This window comes from Salarias fasciatus, chromosome 22, assembly GCF_902148845.1.
Source record: "Salarias fasciatus chromosome 22, fSalaFa1.1, whole genome shotgun sequence".
NCBI lineage: Eukaryota > Metazoa > Chordata > Actinopteri > Blenniiformes > Blenniidae > Salarias > Salarias fasciatus.
In genome coordinates, this window is record NC_043765.1 from 16,150,348 (window position 1) to 16,168,301 (window position 17,954).

Genomic DNA, 17,954 nt, shown 5'->3' on the forward strand with positions numbered 1-17,954 from the left:
ACAATGAAACGTTCAGTTATTTCTTTTTTTAAAGATGCAATTTTGGTCCGTGCATGAAGTATAGTTCATTGTTGTTGCTCACACTGTACAAAGAAAACACTCGTTCTTCATGTACGGACCCAATTGTGACCCAGTGATATTCTTGACAGACACTCATGACTTTGACTTATCAAGTGATGAAGAGACTACTTGTTGCTAACTGCTCCTTATAAGAGGCATGCAAATATGAAAACTGTTTACCTTTCTTGTATTTTTAACGTGCTGTCTTTAATAGATGCGTCAATTTGCTCTGTGAAAATATGTCTGGTTCTTGTCAAGGTGGATTGGTTCGGCAAAATGTCTTGGGAGTCAAGTGCAAACAAACGTGTACCTGTTATGTTTCCTCCTCACCACGTGGGGGCAGTGACGCGCTAATTCCTTCATAGTCGAGCCTGAACGCAGCTCGAGAACAACACAAGCTAGTCCCGGGTGTTGAGAGACTTAATACACTAATAATACGTCTTTATTATTATCTGAACTCCTGTCCGAAGGCGGTTTTTAATTTATGAGCTTCGTGTAGGAACTGCATTCAGACTGGCTGCCTCGAAATCCGGAAATATCTCCATAGGCTCCTGTAAATTGTTGGTGAGCTGACAACAAAGAGCTCGCAGCTGGACGCAGCTGGCAGTGCTGCTGCTCTGAGAGTCTCCTGTTCTCACAGAAACATACAGGTGAGTAGATCAAATTAAGAACCAGGCCGACATGACGGGAATGGCCTCTCCGGAGAAGGCGTCCACCTCCAAGAAGAAGGGCGAGAGAAAGTGTGCCAGCAAGGAGGAGTACAGGCAGCTGTCCGGCATCATGGGGGTGATGAACAGCCTGAGGAAACAGGTAAAGAAAAGATGCAGCACGTGAGGTTACCTGCAGCCATGTGGGGATTTGTCTAATGTGTGTGTGCATGCATCCAGTTCCAAAGAGTAAAGAACACAGGGGTGATGGATGGTGGTAATGGAGCCCTTTCTTCCTTTCTCTCTCTCTCTCTGTCTCTCTCTCTCTCCCCCCTTTCTCCCAGGGTACACTGTGTGATGTGACCCTGGTGGTTCAGGGAAAACACTTTCCAGCCCACAGAGTTGTTCTGGCTGCTGCCAGCCACTTCTTCAGCCTCATGTTCACCAGTAAGTGTAGCATGATAACTTTAATACACAACACTGTGTTCAGGAAGAGGTCTGTGGGAGACTCTCCTGCTCGAGGAATAATGTGATTTCCACCTGTACCGTGTCTTTGGAGAGGTAGTAGATTCAGACATGTGTTGCCTGAAATAAAGCTTTAATGTTTCTGCTATTAATACCTGTATTGTCATTTATTAATACAAGAGTAAGACATATTAGCAAAGTGAACCACAAGCTTGGTGCTTAACATGAAATTACATGTGCATGCTGTGTTTGTGGTTATATTTAAGGATGCACATTACTTTTTGCATGTTTCTAGAACTGATTGACGTCTGCTTTATGCTTAACACTTGAGGCTTTACAAACTGATATACATCATATGTTTGCATGATATAAAGCATTGCCCTTTATTCAGCTGTCAGATGAACATCACAAGAGAAGCAACGAATATATCACTACAGGAAAGATGCAGATATTTCTGTAATTAGGTGAAAACAAATACTTGTGGTTTTCAGTACCTGCATTCTCAAACAGTCTACAGGAGTTGAAAAATATCAGCATATTGTATGTCAGTGAAAAGGATCCTTGCTAAATCTTTACTATTACATTTTCTTCAAGACAAAACATGTTGTACTTTTAACAGCATTGTGTATATTTTAGCTGAAGATTCTGACACATGACCGACCAAATCATATTCTGCCGATGTGCACAGGTTACTCATTAGGTTACTCATTCCTGAGAGGTAAAGTACAACGTGGTCATACAAAGTAATAAATGTTGTTGTCAACTAAAATGCTGCAGGAATAAAAATCTGATGCTTCCATTCTACTTTTTTCCATTTTCAGCCAGAATGATGGAGTCGATGTCCCATGAGGTGGAGCTGAGGAGCGCTGAGCCTGAGATCATTGAGCTGCTGATTGAATTTATTTACACCGCACGGTAAGATTTTCGGTGGAGGCTGATGTGTGTGTTTGTTATGAGGCGATTTAAAAGCAGTGTGACCAACAGAATTGGTGGTATTTACTACTTTTTATCAAAAAAGTTGTGTGCTTGGTGATAATTCTGTCAAATAACTTACATATCATTGTGTTTTTGTGTGTGTGTGTGTACCAGCATCTCAGTGAACAGCAGCAATGTGCAGTCATTACTGGATGCAGCCAACCAGTACCAGATAGAGCCTGTGAAGAAGATGTGTGTGGAGTTTCTCAAAGGACAGATTGATGCGACAAACTGCCTCGGTAACTTTCTAATTGATGATACAGAAGTTCCCGTAATGTCATTTCTTTCATTTTAACAGTCTTCATCTTCTACCCCTCCCGCAGGCATTTCGGCTCTCGCAGACTGTATGGACTGTCCCGAGCTGAAGGCAGCAGCGGACGACTTCTTCCAGCTTCATTTCACAGAAGTCTACAAGCTGGATGAATTCCTACACCTGGATGTCAAACAGCTGACGTATCTGCTGCACCAGGACAAACTAACAGTCCGTGCTGAGGCGCAGGTACACACCATCTTATCTTATTTTGTATGTGAAGGAAAGAATGATGAGCTTTTCTTTTTAATTTCAAGTCTTGCTGTTTCTGATTTTAGATTTATGATGCTGCGGTGCGCTGGCTGAAGTACGACGTATGCAACAGAAAACAGTACATGGTGGAGGTGCTGGGGTGTGTCCGCTTTCCTCTGGTCTCCAAAACCTTCCTCTCCAAGACTGTGCAGGCTGAGCCGCTCATTCAGGACAATCCGCAGTGCCTCAAGATGGTCATCAGTAAGTATACATCCGGCGGAACTACGGTTGTCCGTTCGTCCGACTCCGATGCAACTTGGTCTGACTTGCAGGAGGGTTGCAGGGGAAGGCGAGCTCTCACTAAGCAGTGTTTGTGTTTCAGGTGGGATGCGTTACCACCTGCTGTCCCTGGAGGACCGCGAGGACCTGGGAGAGAGCAGCAGGCCACGGCGCAAGAAACATGACTACCGCATCGCTCTTTTCGGAGGCTCTCAGCCTCAGTCCTGTCGCTATTTCAACCCCAAGGTATCAGAGTGCACATGCTGCTCTCCTCTCCCATGGAACACCTGTATAATATGGTATCACCCCACAGTGTGATTGCCAAGTTTAAGATTATTTCGACTCGTATCAGTGGCATGCGTCAAGCGTCAGGATGCCTCCTCACACAGGAATCCACCTGGACAGACATCCGCTGCCCCTTTGAGAAGCGCCGGGACGCCACAGCCGTCTTCTGGGACAACGTGGTCTACATCTTGGGCGGCTCGCAGCTCTTCCCCATCAAGCGTATGGACTGTTACAACGTCCTGAAGGACAGCTGGTACTCCAAGCTGGGCCCGCCCACACCTCGCGACAGCCTGGCCGCCTGCGCCGCCCAGGGCAAGATCTACACATCTGGGGGATCGGAAGTTGGTGAGTGGCGTAGAAATGCATGTTTTATTGTCTATCAAGTTGATTCCTGACAATGAGGCGCTGTAAGAGTACTGCGGTACGAGTAGCAGCGCTGATCATGGTGTTCTTGTGTCCACAGGGAGCTCAGCCCTCAATCTGTTTGAGTGCTACGACACGAGGACTGAGTCGTGGCAGATCAAAGCCAGCATGCTGATGGCGCGCTGCAGCCACGGCTCGGTCGAGGCCAACGGACTCATTTACGTCTGCGAGGAACGGTGGGGAACAACGTCTCTGGCAGAATCCTCAACAACTGCGAGGTCTACGACCCGAGCACGCAGCAGTGAGTCACCACAAACACCCAGCTCTGCAGATTTTGCTTATTTTAATGTGCATATTTTTTTTCTGAGAAATAGGATCAACAATTCTCTTTACCAGTTAAAATGTTTAGACTATTACTGATTGATCGGGTTTGAAAGGCCAAACGTTAGTTTCTAGAAAAGTCCACACACAGCAGCACATAATCCGCTATGTGGTGTCAAACTCCCAATTCCACATTTCCAGATGGAGGGAGTTGTGTGGGATGAGAGAAGCCAGGAAGAACCACGGACTGGTGGTGGTCAACAACAGGATCTACGCTGTTGGCGGGCAGGGGCCTCTGGGTAATGCAGCAGCCGTTGTGTTGATCAAGACTCAGCAGTGATGGTACTAAAAGGTAGAAGTGTAACACTGTCTTGTCCTTGCAGGCGGGCTGGACTCAGTGGAATACTACGACATTGCCAGTAACGAATGGCGTGCGGCGTCAGCGATGCCGTGGCGAGGGATAACGGTGAAGTGTGCCGCGGTCGGGGATGTGATCTATGTGCTGGCGGGGTTTCAAGGCGTGGGGCGACTTGGACACACCCTGGAGTACCACACAGAAACTGACCGGTAAGTGGATCAGCCACCTGTGGGTGAGCTCTTTTTCTTTTTTTTTAACCTTCTTTTCTTCCTTGTTCAGGTGGGTGACCTGCAGCAAGGTGCGAGCCTTTCCCGTCACCAGCTGCCTGATCTGTGTGGTCGACACGTGCGGAGTCAACGAGGACGAGGACATGGATCTCATCGACTCCCAGCCACACGCCGCATCCGCCGCCTCCTCGGCTGCGTCGGCCTCGTCGTCCTCGTAGCGCAGACAGCAGCAGGGGGTCGCGGTGCTCGTCAACCCGCTGAAGGGAGCCGATCTTTCACCAAAATGATTATTTCACCCAAACCAGCTCTTGGGTCAAGAGTGAAATAACTGTTTATTTATAAGTGTCTTTTATAAGTTGTTAGTTTTAATAAATAAATGTTAATTTTCTTTGACTTTACCTTCTTGAGGCAGACGGGGTTCGGGCAGGAGCCTGAGTGCACTACTGAAACTGAGCACCTCATTTCTCCACGACGCAAACTGAATATCTGGAAATAGGGTTTGGGTTCCGCTGATGCCGAGAGACATTGTGCTTATGTAGAGATGTGTTCAGGTATAATATTGTACATTGTTTTTACTGTAACCTTCTCTAGTTTTCCCAATTTTCTTTGTAACTTGAAGCTGATCTAAAACTGTACACACAATGTAAATGTGCCACTGGAAAAGAACACACATTTTTACAGTTAAAAGGCCCCCAAACCTTTTAACGAGAAAAGATTGTAAAGCAGGATATCCAGTTGGATTGTGTAAAGAAATTTTATTGTAAACAGGATTTAAAACATTTTTTATTACATTTCTTTTCTTTTCTTTTCAGTTTTGTGGCTGGTAAACCTCTTGCTGTTATGAGTGTGGATATATTTTATTTTACAGGTAAACAATAAAGCTGTTTCAGTAATTCTCTGCTACATCGCGTTACGTCTTTAAATCATGATGATGTATTGCCAGTCGTAGAAAATACTTGAGGACAAGTAGAAAATACAGTGAATACTGACATGTAAAAAGCAAGTTTGATTCTCATTGATAACAAAACAAATTAAGAACACTTCATTTGAAATATTAAGGCAGCAGCAAATAAGTGGCATATCGTAAATTGATCACTGTGTTGATAGCCAGATAGTTTTCTGGTCCATACTCAACATTCCAGTTAAAAGCATGTTTTCACATAGATAAATAAAATTTCAGTGATAAACGCCAGCATGTAAAAGTAGATTAAAACATGTCAAGAAGTTACTACAGGAAAACCGATCAGATGTTTTGATACATTTGTCTTGACGACACATGATTTGAATATAAAAACAGTCAGATGGGAGTTAAAACACTGCGGGACACTTAAAACAGGTTGACATTAAGGTGCGTTACAAAGATTTATATCCCTGAGTACGTTTTACAAACGACTGACTCGTCCCTCTTCATTTGGGCCCATCGGAAAAAAAAAATAAATCAGCCTCTTTATTCTTCTCCATGTTAGTCATCATCAAACTCTTCCTCGGACATGAGGAGTGCAAATCTGTTAGCGAGCTCATCGACACCTCCACCGCGTCCCTGAGCTCCTCTTCCTCTTCCTCTTCCTCTTCCGCCTCCCCCTCTTCCTCTCCTCCCCTGGCCTCTGCCTCTGTTCTCCTGCCCGTCGACAAGGAGAACCCATCGGCTGCGGAGACGCAGCTCTTCACAGAACTCAGCAGAGATGCGTAGAGTTTCCCAGAGAAGGATCCCACAGGTAGCAGGCTCTCTGCCGGTCGGCCCCCCTTCAGATACCTGACGAGGCCGTGGGCCAAGGTACCGCTGAACAAACTGGAACGCAGAGAGGAGAGAAGGTTCCGTCTGATTTCTCAGAGATCAGGGCGATGAGCCACTGAAATAGTAAGCCTTAAAAACGTTTTTTGGAGGGGTTCAAATCAATCTCAGAAAAACTTAAAATAATGTTCTGAGATGGCAAGAAAATGTAATAAAAAAAAATCTAAATATGCATCAATGACTTTAATCTAAATTTAAACTAAAACGTTTCGAGTGATACTTATATTCAAAATGAACGTTTGTCAGGTAAAAATCAGCGCTTCCATGATTATAATTTGATAATAAGTTAAGAGGAGAAACATTACTCTGACGCACCGCCGCCTCTTACCGTGGCATGGGGTGCAGGCAGCGGCAGCAGCAGCAGCTGATTCAGGCACAGTGAGCTCCAGAGGCAGGCCTGCCACTGGCTGAAACCGTGAGCCACGGCGAGATCCAGGCCTCGCCTCTCCCCCGCTCTCACACGCTGTCGATCAGCCCCGGCTGCACTCCACGCTCTGTCGCCCAGTTTACGTGATTGACTGGTATGACGAAGCAAAAAAAAAGATTATTGATTAATAACTGATTGACTAATAAAATTGCATTTTAGTGTTCTCAACTAAATGTGGCTGAACTGACGGGAGTGTTGGTGGTCAGCAGCCTCGGGCTGGAAAATCCGGGACAGTTCTCCGTAAACCATGCAAAGCAGCAAAGCCTGCAGCTGGGGTTGGGAAGGTTTTGGTGTTGCATTTTGCATCCAGAACGCCGTCACTGCAACCGCCAGCTGCATGTGGGAGGAACAGGAGACAGAGCGGACTCTGATATTCCCAGGGTTTCCAGAAGAACACTGAGGCGCACAGCCGCAGGGCCTGGGTACAGAGCAGGGGAGAAGACATGGGCATTTCTCCAAAAGAAAAACACTGAAAATATTAAATAAGACAGTTTTCTTTTCAGGTTTACCTCAGCAATCCCTTCCAGGTGTAAACGATTTCTGAGAGGCTGTACCGCCACACTTTTGATCTTCATGTTGAGGTCCAGACGGTCATACTCCTCCACAAAAAGTGGAGCCGCTCCTGCTTGCCCATGCTCAGATCATCATTTGCACTATGCTGTGCAGGCAACCCGTGGCTCGGACCCCTGCCTCCACCACGTCCTCTCCCACCTCTCCCTCCCTGTGGTCCAGCCGCCTGCTGAGGACCTCCACCTGCTCTGGGCTTCTGCAGTAAGATCGCATACACGGCCTGGCGTATCGTCTCAGAAACACAGTGACTGCTGGCTAACTTACTGTTCTCCACCTGTGCGATGAGCATGGCTCTGTGCTTCACTAAAACATCTATCACCCACTGAGGAAGAAGCCCTTGTGCCGCAACCAGTGACAAACACTGTGGCAGCAGTGAGATCTGCCCCCCCAGAACCGCACTGCCAGCTCCAGAGAACCAGCGAGCCAGGGAGCTCGGAGAGTCGATGCTGTATTCCTGCATGGCTTCCCTCAGCTTGTGAGTGATTACACCCACTTGTCCTTTATTGCCTCCAGCCATGAACGCACTCACATCCTCTAAGGCCTCTGCTACATTACGAAAAGAGAAGAGCCAGAGGAGGAGGCCGTCGATACGCGAAGCAGATCCTCCGCCTCTACCCGAGAAACTATTCTCATTCAACATAGCAAAGACTTTATTCGCCTCTTTCGGAGCACCATAATCATTTCCAATTAAGACGGCGGCCAAGGCCAGCGTCTCGTGGTGAATGCTACCAAACCACTGGCAGAGGCCAGAGACGGTGTAGCAGCGAGCGGAGATGTAGCGGTTACTGGCGTTGCCGCTGAGGTGATTCCAGCGGAAAAACTGGAATGGCAGATAACCCCCTGGGATGAGAAAACAAAAGTTATAATATGCAAAACAACAACAACAAAAAAATCATTCTTACTGTAATTTCTTATAAAACTGTAAACTTGTGTGTTCATGTGTAGTGAATATTCTGTCACTACCCACACCTGGAAGGTCAAATATATAAAAGTCACTGTCGCTGGTCAGCACTGGGCAGTTCCACTGGCGTGCCAAACAGGCAATCTCCCAGTCCGCCTCGGCTGGACACTGCACCAGGGGGACTCCCATCTGGGTGAGGACCTGGATCAGGACGTGTCGTGTGAGGATGGGAAGAACGCTTCCGCTGCGGCCATGAGCGAGCTGGTCCGCCTCCTTTATCTTGGACTGCAGACGCTGCCGCAGAGTGGCAAACTTCTTGTCGCTGGGATCCATCCCTGAAAGTCATGAGAAAAGATGGGACGTCTCAAAATCAATTATAGAAATGTGAGGACTGACAAAGCATGATCTTTACCTCCATCCAGAACCACATAAGGCTGGATGCTGCAGGTTTTCAGCGCTGAGAAGAACTGCTGCAGGCGGAGAGAGAACTGGTCGTAGTCTCCTCCACGCTGCTGGTCCAGCCCGCTGTTAAAGTAGAGGCGATAGTAGAGGCTGGAGCCGTCGATCACGAGGCGGCTGTCCCTGAGCTTGACATCTTTGAGAAGGTGTCTGTGGCCTTCCACGTACGAGGTCAGACCGTGGACACCCATGGGGGACCTCAGGGCGCTGGAAAGAAATAAAGCGAGAATAGTCAGATGTACTACTGCCGACGCACTGATGCCACACAAGGAAATGTGCAGATGTGCAGCGGTTTGTGTAGACATCCGGCTGCAGGAACATTATGAAACAAAAATTTTAAACCACGCTGGAAACGAAGAGCTGAAAGCTGGAATTATTGAACAAATGACTGCAAAGAAACAATGATGACATGTGATTGAACTGAAACATCTTCAAACGTATAATCAAGGCAGTAATTCTGAAACAAAGCTCTGAAATATGTAAGTATACCAACCAACGTTATTTCCCCTCTACTTTCTGTTTATGTTTTGTTCAGTCACTTCCTTTCCAGTATCACACTTCAAAATAAAAGCAATTGATTACAACTCTTTTTCTTGTATTCTAATGTACACACATGTAATTATATTATGTCCAACATAAGTATTTATTAATTAAAATTCACTCATTTCTAAAGCACGGGAGCTTTAATATATGTGACTGTTACATGGTGAAAACTAAATACCTATATTTTGAATTTTGACAAAGGTGCCAAATGTCGCGAGAGAACGGAAACGCGACCGAACGAGGGAGCAGCTGTGTTCACTGGTGTTTCGGATTAACTGGTGTCCCTGTTATCTGGTGACCAACTTCCTGTCTTTAGTAACAGCGTACGTAAAGATAACACACAAATAAAGTAGCACTGCACTTTTAAACTTTATTGTGAATGCAGTTAAACGTCGTGCACCGGGACAGCTACAGACTTATGTCGGGGTTTTAACATTTCAACATTTTTAACATTTGAAGAAAACGGAAGCTGAAGGAAGTCGGTTCCCAGTTAAAATGGATACCAGTTAATCCGAAACACCGGATTCAAACTTCACCATGGCCGCACTGTCAGGAGGAACAAACCTCGGGCTTCCCGGGATAAGTCAAGGCATTCTCGCAGCTTTTGCACACCGGAAAAAAGATACCAGCCCGTCCACAAGGTTCTGGGAGAGTCCGGACAGCGTCGCGCAGCTGGAGGGGGTCCGACAGTGGATCGGGAAGCACTACAAAAAGGTTAGCTAGCCTCACATGTAGCCACCCACCGCTAGCAAGCCCAGCGGCTCACAGCGTAAACAAACACACCAGCTGCCAGTATTTACACAGACAGTCAGCATTGATGAGATCAAAACAGTTTAGAAGTGAATAACAAATAGCAGCAGGTGTGACCGCTCTCTGTTCTTCTGGTCGATTTCATTAAAACACGGCAGCTGCGGAGAAAACAGCGGTGATGTGCAACACATCACAATAAGCCATCAGGGTTAAAAATGCACCGTATATCACCTTTTTTTAGATCATTCTGTCTCGTGTGCCCGGCTTCAGATTGAGGACATTTACTGCAGAATTACAAAGCTGAAGAAGCAGATGAAATGTTACCTCTGCAGAGGAGCCTGGCTCTGCGCTACAAGCAGCTCAGGAGAGGAGGAGTGACCCCATGTAGATGCATGCACTAGTCTTGAGGGCGGTTTCTCCTCTCACATCCCAGTACTCGGGACAGGTAATGCACGATCTGCCGATTGCAACAAATAGATCTGTTAGTTGCGCAAAGATCCATCGATCGCTCAGCACATATTACCAATGCAAATTAGCTTGCAATGGTCGCAATCGATAAATCGTGCAAGTTTATATTTGGTAATCGATGGATTGTTTAATTAACAACAATGAAATGATCAATTTGTGCTGGTAGATCGCACCCATCACCTGAAAGACACATGCATCACATGACTGCAGTGAGCTGTTATTTCAATGAATATATAAAGAATACTGTTAACAGTTGGCGTGTTTTCTCCCAGCATGTCCTGGTGGATTCCCCATCCTGTCAGGCTCTGGCTGCAGTCACCCTGCAGCTTCTGCAGTTCCAAGAGGATGCTTTTGGACGACAAGCAGTCAGTCCTGCACTCACCAAACTACCTGTGAGTTTTCACTAGTTGTCATCAGATGATACTCTGAACATGTTTGACAAAAAAAAAATACTGGTTTTCAAGATGCAGTAAGTCTCGAATGTGCTTGACAAATGCAGGTGCATTGTTGCTGAGTTGAGGAAATAAATGGAATTACAATTATAATGATGTATTATAAAAACAGACATTTGAATTGACATTAGCTCAAGCATGGACTGACCTCCAGTCTTGCTGTATTTAGAGATAAAACTCAATCAGTCTGGAAATTTGTGTTCTTGATAGTCATGTTATTATTGAAAGATATTATATTGAAAAAAGCACAATGTTGATTTTGAATTTTCCTCTGTAGGCACAGTGCTTCCTGGATTTGGGGCCAGGTGGCGGCCTCTGTCACATTCTGGGCACTGCGTACAAGTTCAAGGTGGAACAAGGCTGGTGGGTACTCAGCTTTTACACAACTTGTGATAAATTTGTTTGATTTTTCATAAATGAATTACTGATGATATTTTCATTCCCTCCGTACTGAAACATAGGCGGCGATTTGACCTGCAGAATCCGTCCAGAACTGAGAGGAATGTGGATATGTTTGTTACAATTGAGAAAGCACTTACACAGGTAACAAAGGAACAAGTACTAATGCATCCACCACAGATGTTTTTTATATCAATTCACACCAACTGTTCTGTTTCAACAGAACAACTGTATGTCTCTACCTGTGGTGTACCTGGACCCGAGCCTGGATCAAGAGCTGAGCAGCAGACTGAGTGGTATCATCACTAAACACCAGGTAAACCGCTGAGTTAAAGGCCAGTCGACAAAATTTGACAGAGTCCTTGAGAAAAATGTCTCTGTTATTGCTATGACTTCATTTCAGTGATAATCACTGTTTGTGTTTTTTGGTTTCTTTTTTTAATGTAGGGCACGGTCACTGAGGACAGGATGCTCGCCAGTCATCACGTCTACGCGTCGCCATCTTCTACCGAGGAGGGTCGGTTGAAATCTGTGTCTTTATGTGCTTTTGTCAAGGTCAAAATATATAAACCTTCACTTAAACTACACTGAAACTCTTTTGTGCTCACATTTAGATGAGTGGATGCGTCCTGTTATGAAGAAAGACAAGCATGTCTTGGTGCACTGGGGCATGCACCCCGACAGGTAACACACGAGCAAACACACGGACAGAGACGCTCACAGATGGAGAAAACAAGAACTCGCTGACTGTGACTTTTTTGTTTCTAATCAGTTATGACAGCTGGCTTTCCTCCAGTGATGTTGAGGCAGAGGTTGAGGAGCCGCCACATCCAGAAAGGCCCTGGAAGGTTAGTGTTTTAGCTGACATAAGAAACGCTGTGTACCACAAAAGTCACACTTGATGTCAGCCTACACTGCCTGTCAGTTATTACTCTGCGTTTGCGTGTGCTTCAGGTCCATGCTGGTTGGGTTCTCGACACAGATGTCTTCAATGAGTGGATGAATGAGGAGGATTATTGTGTGGATGAGAGGAATGTCCCCGTCATCCTCCGTCGGCGGATTCATCTCCAAGGTGATCAGGTAAGGTCTGACTCGGGGTATGAGGTTATTTTCAGTTCGGTCTCAAACTAATGACTTCTGCTCTGGTATTTTCTTTTTATGACTGTTGTAAAAGCTGCATTTATTTTTAGAAACATTTAGAACTTGTTTTAGAGTTTTCGTCTGTATTTGTTACAGGATCCAAAAGTCACCCCATCGAAAAGAGAAGGCGCTCCCCTTCTCCTCCTGCCACTGAAGGCAGGAAGAAAGGAAAAAAGGGGTAGGATAAAGAGGTTTATGCTGGTTTGACACCACCACAGCGCAAAGTTTCAAATTTAATTAGTTTCCTTTGCTTGCAGGAGAAGGCGCGGACAACCAGAGGAAGAGCCAGAAGAGGACCTGACCAAAGACATGGAGGATCCCACGCCGGTGCCCAACATGGAGGAGGTTGTTCTGCCCAAAAATGGTAACAGACGGCATGCTTTTCGTGCATTGCCAACAAGTTTTCTGTTGCTTTTTACTTATTAATGCTTTGTCTGCAGTGAACTTGAAGAAAGACAGTGAGAATACGCCTGTGAAAGGAGGAATCATGGCTGACCTGGGTAAGAGGAGTGCTTGGATATTCCAGCTTTAAATATACAGTCATGCTTTTCTTTTTCTTTTTCTTTTTTTTTGGAACACATTTTGTTGTTTCTAAACACAACGAAAATCCAAAACACAGAAACGAAGCCTTCCACTCCAACCCATCAGACAGCACGTTATTCAGAGTTAGAGAAGCAAAACAGTCAAATTAACCAGGATGATGATAACAGAATAATAACTGTTTGATTAGACTCATATTTTGACTCGTTCTCTTTCAGATGATCAAGAAGATGATTTTCCAGGAAGGGTAATCATGACATGATGTTTCTCAACGTCTTTCATTTCATGTTGTTTTGGTTTTCATATTTTTTTTTTTTATTTTTTTTTAATGGAATTCAAAACTCTTATTAAAGTGTCTTCGCTCACATGTGTTCAGGACGACGAGGACGGAAGAAGTGAAATCCCGCGGCTCTCAGAAGGAGAGGAAAATATCACGGAACAAACGCATCACATTATAATACCAAGCTACACCTCTTGGTTTAATTACAACAGGTGAGTCGAGAGATTTCAAACAAGTGTCACCTGGTTGTGATTTTGCCAGATTTCCAGACTAATTAGAGAAACTTCTCCAGCATTCACTCAATAGAGAAACGTGCGCTGCCTGAATTCTTTAACGGAAAGAACAAATCGAAATCTCCTGAAATGTGAGTACTGCTTCAGATTGATTCAGACGATCCGACCGAAACGTTTCCCCGTTATGGTGAAGAACGTCTTCCACTGACGTCCCACGTACTTTGCAGCTTCCTGGCATATCGAAAACTTCATGATCGACACGTATCGGCTCAACCCCCAGGAGTATCTCAGTTCAACGTCCTGCAGACGAAACCTCACCGGAGATGTCTGTGCCGTCATGAGGTAGAACTTGATGCGTGGGGGTCAGGTTTTGTCCAACCACGCTCCATTCATTTAAACAAGGCTCAAATATGGAAAAAGATTTGCAAAAAGATTAAACACATATCTCTGCTCTGCTGTGTCTCTGCTTACGTGATAAATTAACCCAAAGTGAAATTGTTTTGCGTGCAGGGTTCATGCATTTCTGGAGCAGTGGGGTTTGATCAACTACCAAGTGGATGCAGAGAGCCGCCCTCTCCCCATGGGGCCTCCACCCACGCCACATTTCAACGTCCTGGCTGACACGCCGTCTGGGCTGGCCCCCTTACAGCACAAACCCCTCCAGGTTTGTGCTGCCGCTTTCACACAGACGGAACTTCACAGACACTCTGTATCTTAAACTCCTTTCAAATGATCTCTGCCTCTGGCTCTTCCTGCAGGTTTCGGCATCGCAGCACATGTTGTATTTCCCTGAAAGGAGCAGAGAGAAGCCGTCAGACTGCCAAAACTTCGGTCTGCGCACTGACATCTACGCCAGGAAACACCCCAAGGTCTCACTCCCAAACAGCACAAAATACAGACAGTAACACACTGGAGCCTGTTGCTCCGCCCACAGTTAATTCAGGCATGACACGACATGATTTACTGAATGTTCAGAGAAGATTCTCCGACACAAAATTGAAAAAAGATCTGTCCAACCTTTGCCTGTCGTCAGCTGGAATCTGCTCCAACCCACCAGTCTACTAGTTTACAAGTTATCGTTTGAACTAATTTCTCTGCTTTTGTTTCTGTTTCAGACTAAAGGAGCGAGTGCAGGGAGGGAATGGACAGAGCAGGAGACACTCCTGCTACTGGAAGTAAGGCTGTAGTTTTGGTTTTCTGACACATTGCTTCATGCTTTCATGGGTGTGAAACGGATACATGTTGATACGTGAGCTCTTCTTTTCCTCTGATGGCTCTTTTTAAGATTTACAAGTCAGTATGTCCTCTTTCTGTGCCCTAGGCTCTGGAGGTTTACAGAGACGACTGGAACAAAGTGTCGGAGCACGTGGGCTCCAGAACGCAGGACGAATGTATACTTCACTTCCTTCGTTTACCAATAGAAGACCCTTACCTGGAGGACTCGTCGGCCTCTCTGGGCCCACTGGCGTATCAACCTGTGCCTTTCAGCCAGTCGGAAAACCCTGTCATGAGCACCGTGGCCTTCCTGGCGTCTGTGGTGGATCCACGCGTGGCGTCAGCTGCAGCGAAGGCGGCGCTGGGTGAGCTGATCACTCTAGACTCCTGGATGAAATCTCACTCTCAGATTCAAAGAAATGATGTTGTGGTGACTCTTCATCTTTGTCTTCAGAGGAGTTTTCTCAAGTGCAAGAGGAATCCGTGGATAAAACCTCTGAGAAGTCCAACCTAACAGAAAAAACAGGCAAGAGAGACGTACACGTTCTCATAGTTAAACAATTATGTTTCAGTCTCACTTCTGATGTGCTCATTAATGTTACTTTCTTACAGAATTAATGGATGTAGAGAATCTGGAGACAAACTCCAGTTCTCATCAGGTAACAGAAAGTTTTATTCTTTACCTTTTCTTTGCTCGTGATTTGCATTGCCTAACTTCAGCCTGTGAATTCATCTCAGGTCCCAGCGAGAGCCGACGGCCTCCAGCTGGAACCCAGCGGGCCGAAGGTGGAAGGAGAGCGAGTGAAAAGGGAACACATTGAGAACATGCTTCCCGAGGAGAGAGACGGTGCGTTGATATGTCCAGCACAGTGTGTGTGTGCATCCCAGTCTGGGTATATTAACAAGACTTTGTGTGTTTGTGTATCAGGAAGAGGAGATGATGATGAGAGCATCGGGCGTCGTGAGGGAGATGGAGATGAGGGGAGGAGGGTGATGGAGCTGGAGCTGGTGGAGAGCAGCGTCTCCACAGCGGCTGCTGCTGCTCTGACCTCAGCTGCCACCAAGGCCAAGGTAGAAACTGTCCTCCAACTGAAACACACACTGCTGAGTCGAGGTCAGCTGACACAATCCTGTGCTGCTTAGTGAGAGAATCAGCCTTCATACAGTGATAAAGCAAGGTTTTCCTCTTTGTTTCACTGCTTTATCCCCACACACTGTTTTTGCTTTGCCAATCTGAAGTAAAACTCTTGACGCTCCACATCTTCTGAATTTGCAGCACTTGGCAGCAGTAGAGGAGAGGAAGATCAAGTCCCTGGTGGCTCTGCTGGTGGAGACCCAGATGAAGAAGCTGGAGATCAAGCTCAGACACTTCGAGGAGCTGGAGACCATCATGGATCGAGAGAAAGAGGCTGTGAGTAGAAAATCCACTGATGTTGCTCAAACCAAGGTCACCCAGTAGTGTTCACAGCTGTGGGGTGTTACCGAGTCAGGACTGATGTTGGTGGGAGGGGACAAAGAAAACAAAGAATTGTTTGTGCCATTGTCTTTTACACTGATGGTGTTTTTTTTTTTTCTTTTATCAATTGATCTAGAATATTTTGACTTCAAATTCCTTTCAACAAATTGTTTGAAAGGTCATACTGCTCTGTCACTGGTTGAGAGGACTCAAACTGATCTGACTTGGTGGTTGTTGCTACGATATAAACTGAGAAAGACTCGGGAAAGGACAGTCGCATTGGAGTTCTGTTCAGAGTGGTGGCTTTACTGTCAGTCAGCTGACTTGTGTCTGTATCCTTCGCAGTCCTAAATAATCCTCCTGTGAGCGTCGAAACCCTGATTCCTCATCTTTGGCCTTGTCTCAAAAAAGTTCCACAGCAACAGCTCAAAGAATGTCAACGATCATGTGTTGCAATGAAAAGTCTGTTCCATATACACAGCGTGATGTGTGACAATAGAAGACATGTTCATTGTGTTTGTGGTGTTTACCAGTTAAAAACATGTCAACGGCTCATGAAATGTGGAAATGGATCAAGGTGTTTACAGGAATTCCTCCTTTATGCACATCAGTGAGAATGACCTTTGGGGATGTTTGATCTATTTAAAGCTCCTTTATTTCTGAATTCTTCAGATTTCAGTGGTTTATAAATCGATTGTACTACTGCAACAATCCCACCAAGAATCATTGTAATCAAATCACATCTCACTTCAATCTCTTTCTGAAATTCAGCTTGTTTTTTGAGTATTTTGCTCCTTGAGCTGTTGACATTTAGAAACACAATAACAAAGTGTCCTTGTCGTGCAGTTGGAGCAGCAGCGTCAACAACTCCTGTCTGAGAGGCAGACTTTCCACACGGAGCAGCTGAAGCAGGCAGAGATCAAAGTCCGCCAGCAGAGGGAGCAGCAGGGCCAGGCGGGCTACACGGTGCAGCATTCAGGTCTGAACACACACACACACACACATCTTTTCTGAACACTTTGAGTTTTGTGTTTACATCTTGATGCTCCTCTCTCCTTCAGGTCAGCCTGTGTCCAATCGGATGATTCCTGCTGGAGCAAACGCCCAGTCGATGGCCTCTCGACACCCTGGAGCTCCCAACGGCATGTGTGAGAGCACTCTTCAGTTTCCGCTGGGGTTAATGACACACTGCTGATTTTATTTATGTATGTTCACTGATAGAAACTTTCTTTGCTGATTTTCTCAGACCCGTCCTCACAGCCTGATGGGATAGCTCCTGCTCAAACCGGCCCTCCATCATCCAGTCACAACTAAACTGGAGAACAAAAGGTTTTCTTTCAGCTAAATAATGTTGTCTGTTCCGTCAGTGTTGACTTGGTTGAAAAGTTTGACAAGAATGTCAACACAAGTGATGTGTCGCGTTATCGTCCCAGCCTGTCTTTTGTTTGTGAAATGTGTGTGTCCTGAAGTGAGAGTCGAGGAATCTTCAGTTTCATCCTGACTCATTAAAGTTGCCTTTTTTAAGAAGCTCACTGTGTTGTGTTGTGATCTTTAAATTCTTTCAGTTTAATTTTGTTCCACCAAAAGGTGTACAAGGTGTGGTGTTCATGCACATGTTGTCAAAAAACTAAATGTTAAGACTCACATGAAGCCAAAAGAGTTTGACAGCAGTGATTATTTTGAAATGAGTGGAAACGATCATGGAGTTGAATGAAATGATGAAGCAATCCTGAGCATCTTATTTTACAAATCTTGTTTGTTGCAATAAGAAAAACCCCAAAGTCCTGTTGAACATTGCTGTGGATCTTGTTGCACCTTCAGCACCTTATGTGCCCGTCATGGGAGGA

The 17,954-nt window shown here is 45.5% G+C and overlaps 2 protein-coding genes across 2 annotated transcripts; both read left to right on the forward strand.

Moving 5' to 3' along the window:
• The first annotated feature begins 448 nt into the window (after nucleotides 1–448).
• Nucleotides 449–5,378, forward strand: LOC115409345 (kelch-like protein 7). The gene is given in 13 exon segments (XM_030120488.1): nucleotides 449–870; nucleotides 1,052–1,154; nucleotides 1,994–2,087; nucleotides 2,262–2,386; nucleotides 2,471–2,646; nucleotides 2,736–2,910; nucleotides 3,032–3,174; nucleotides 3,318–3,558; nucleotides 3,677–3,807; nucleotides 3,810–3,877; nucleotides 4,099–4,196; nucleotides 4,281–4,464; nucleotides 4,535–5,378. Coding segments are annotated over 13 exon segments (1,833 nt in total). The 5' UTR covers nucleotides 449–741; the 3' UTR covers nucleotides 4,701–5,378.
• A 4,290-nt stretch (nucleotides 5,379–9,668) lies between these two features.
• Nucleotides 9,669–17,636, forward strand: LOC115409348 (SWI/SNF complex subunit SMARCC1-like). The gene is given in 29 exon segments (XM_030120491.1): nucleotides 9,669–9,888; nucleotides 10,665–10,784; nucleotides 11,122–11,207; nucleotides 11,306–11,387; nucleotides 11,467–11,559; nucleotides 11,691–11,760; nucleotides 11,858–11,927; nucleotides 12,016–12,091; nucleotides 12,198–12,323; nucleotides 12,458–12,561; nucleotides 12,641–12,747; nucleotides 12,824–12,883; nucleotides 13,142–13,170; nucleotides 13,300–13,415; nucleotides 13,496–13,567; nucleotides 13,664–13,679; nucleotides 13,681–13,778; nucleotides 13,947–14,100; nucleotides 14,195–14,305; nucleotides 14,552–14,611; nucleotides 14,758–15,016; nucleotides 15,106–15,177; nucleotides 15,264–15,310; nucleotides 15,390–15,498; nucleotides 15,580–15,722; nucleotides 15,928–16,062; nucleotides 16,954–17,086; nucleotides 17,169–17,255; nucleotides 17,354–17,636. Coding segments are annotated over 29 exon segments (2,880 nt in total). The 5' UTR covers nucleotides 9,669–9,711; the 3' UTR covers nucleotides 17,422–17,636.
• Nucleotides 17,637–17,954: the final 318 nt, after the last annotated feature.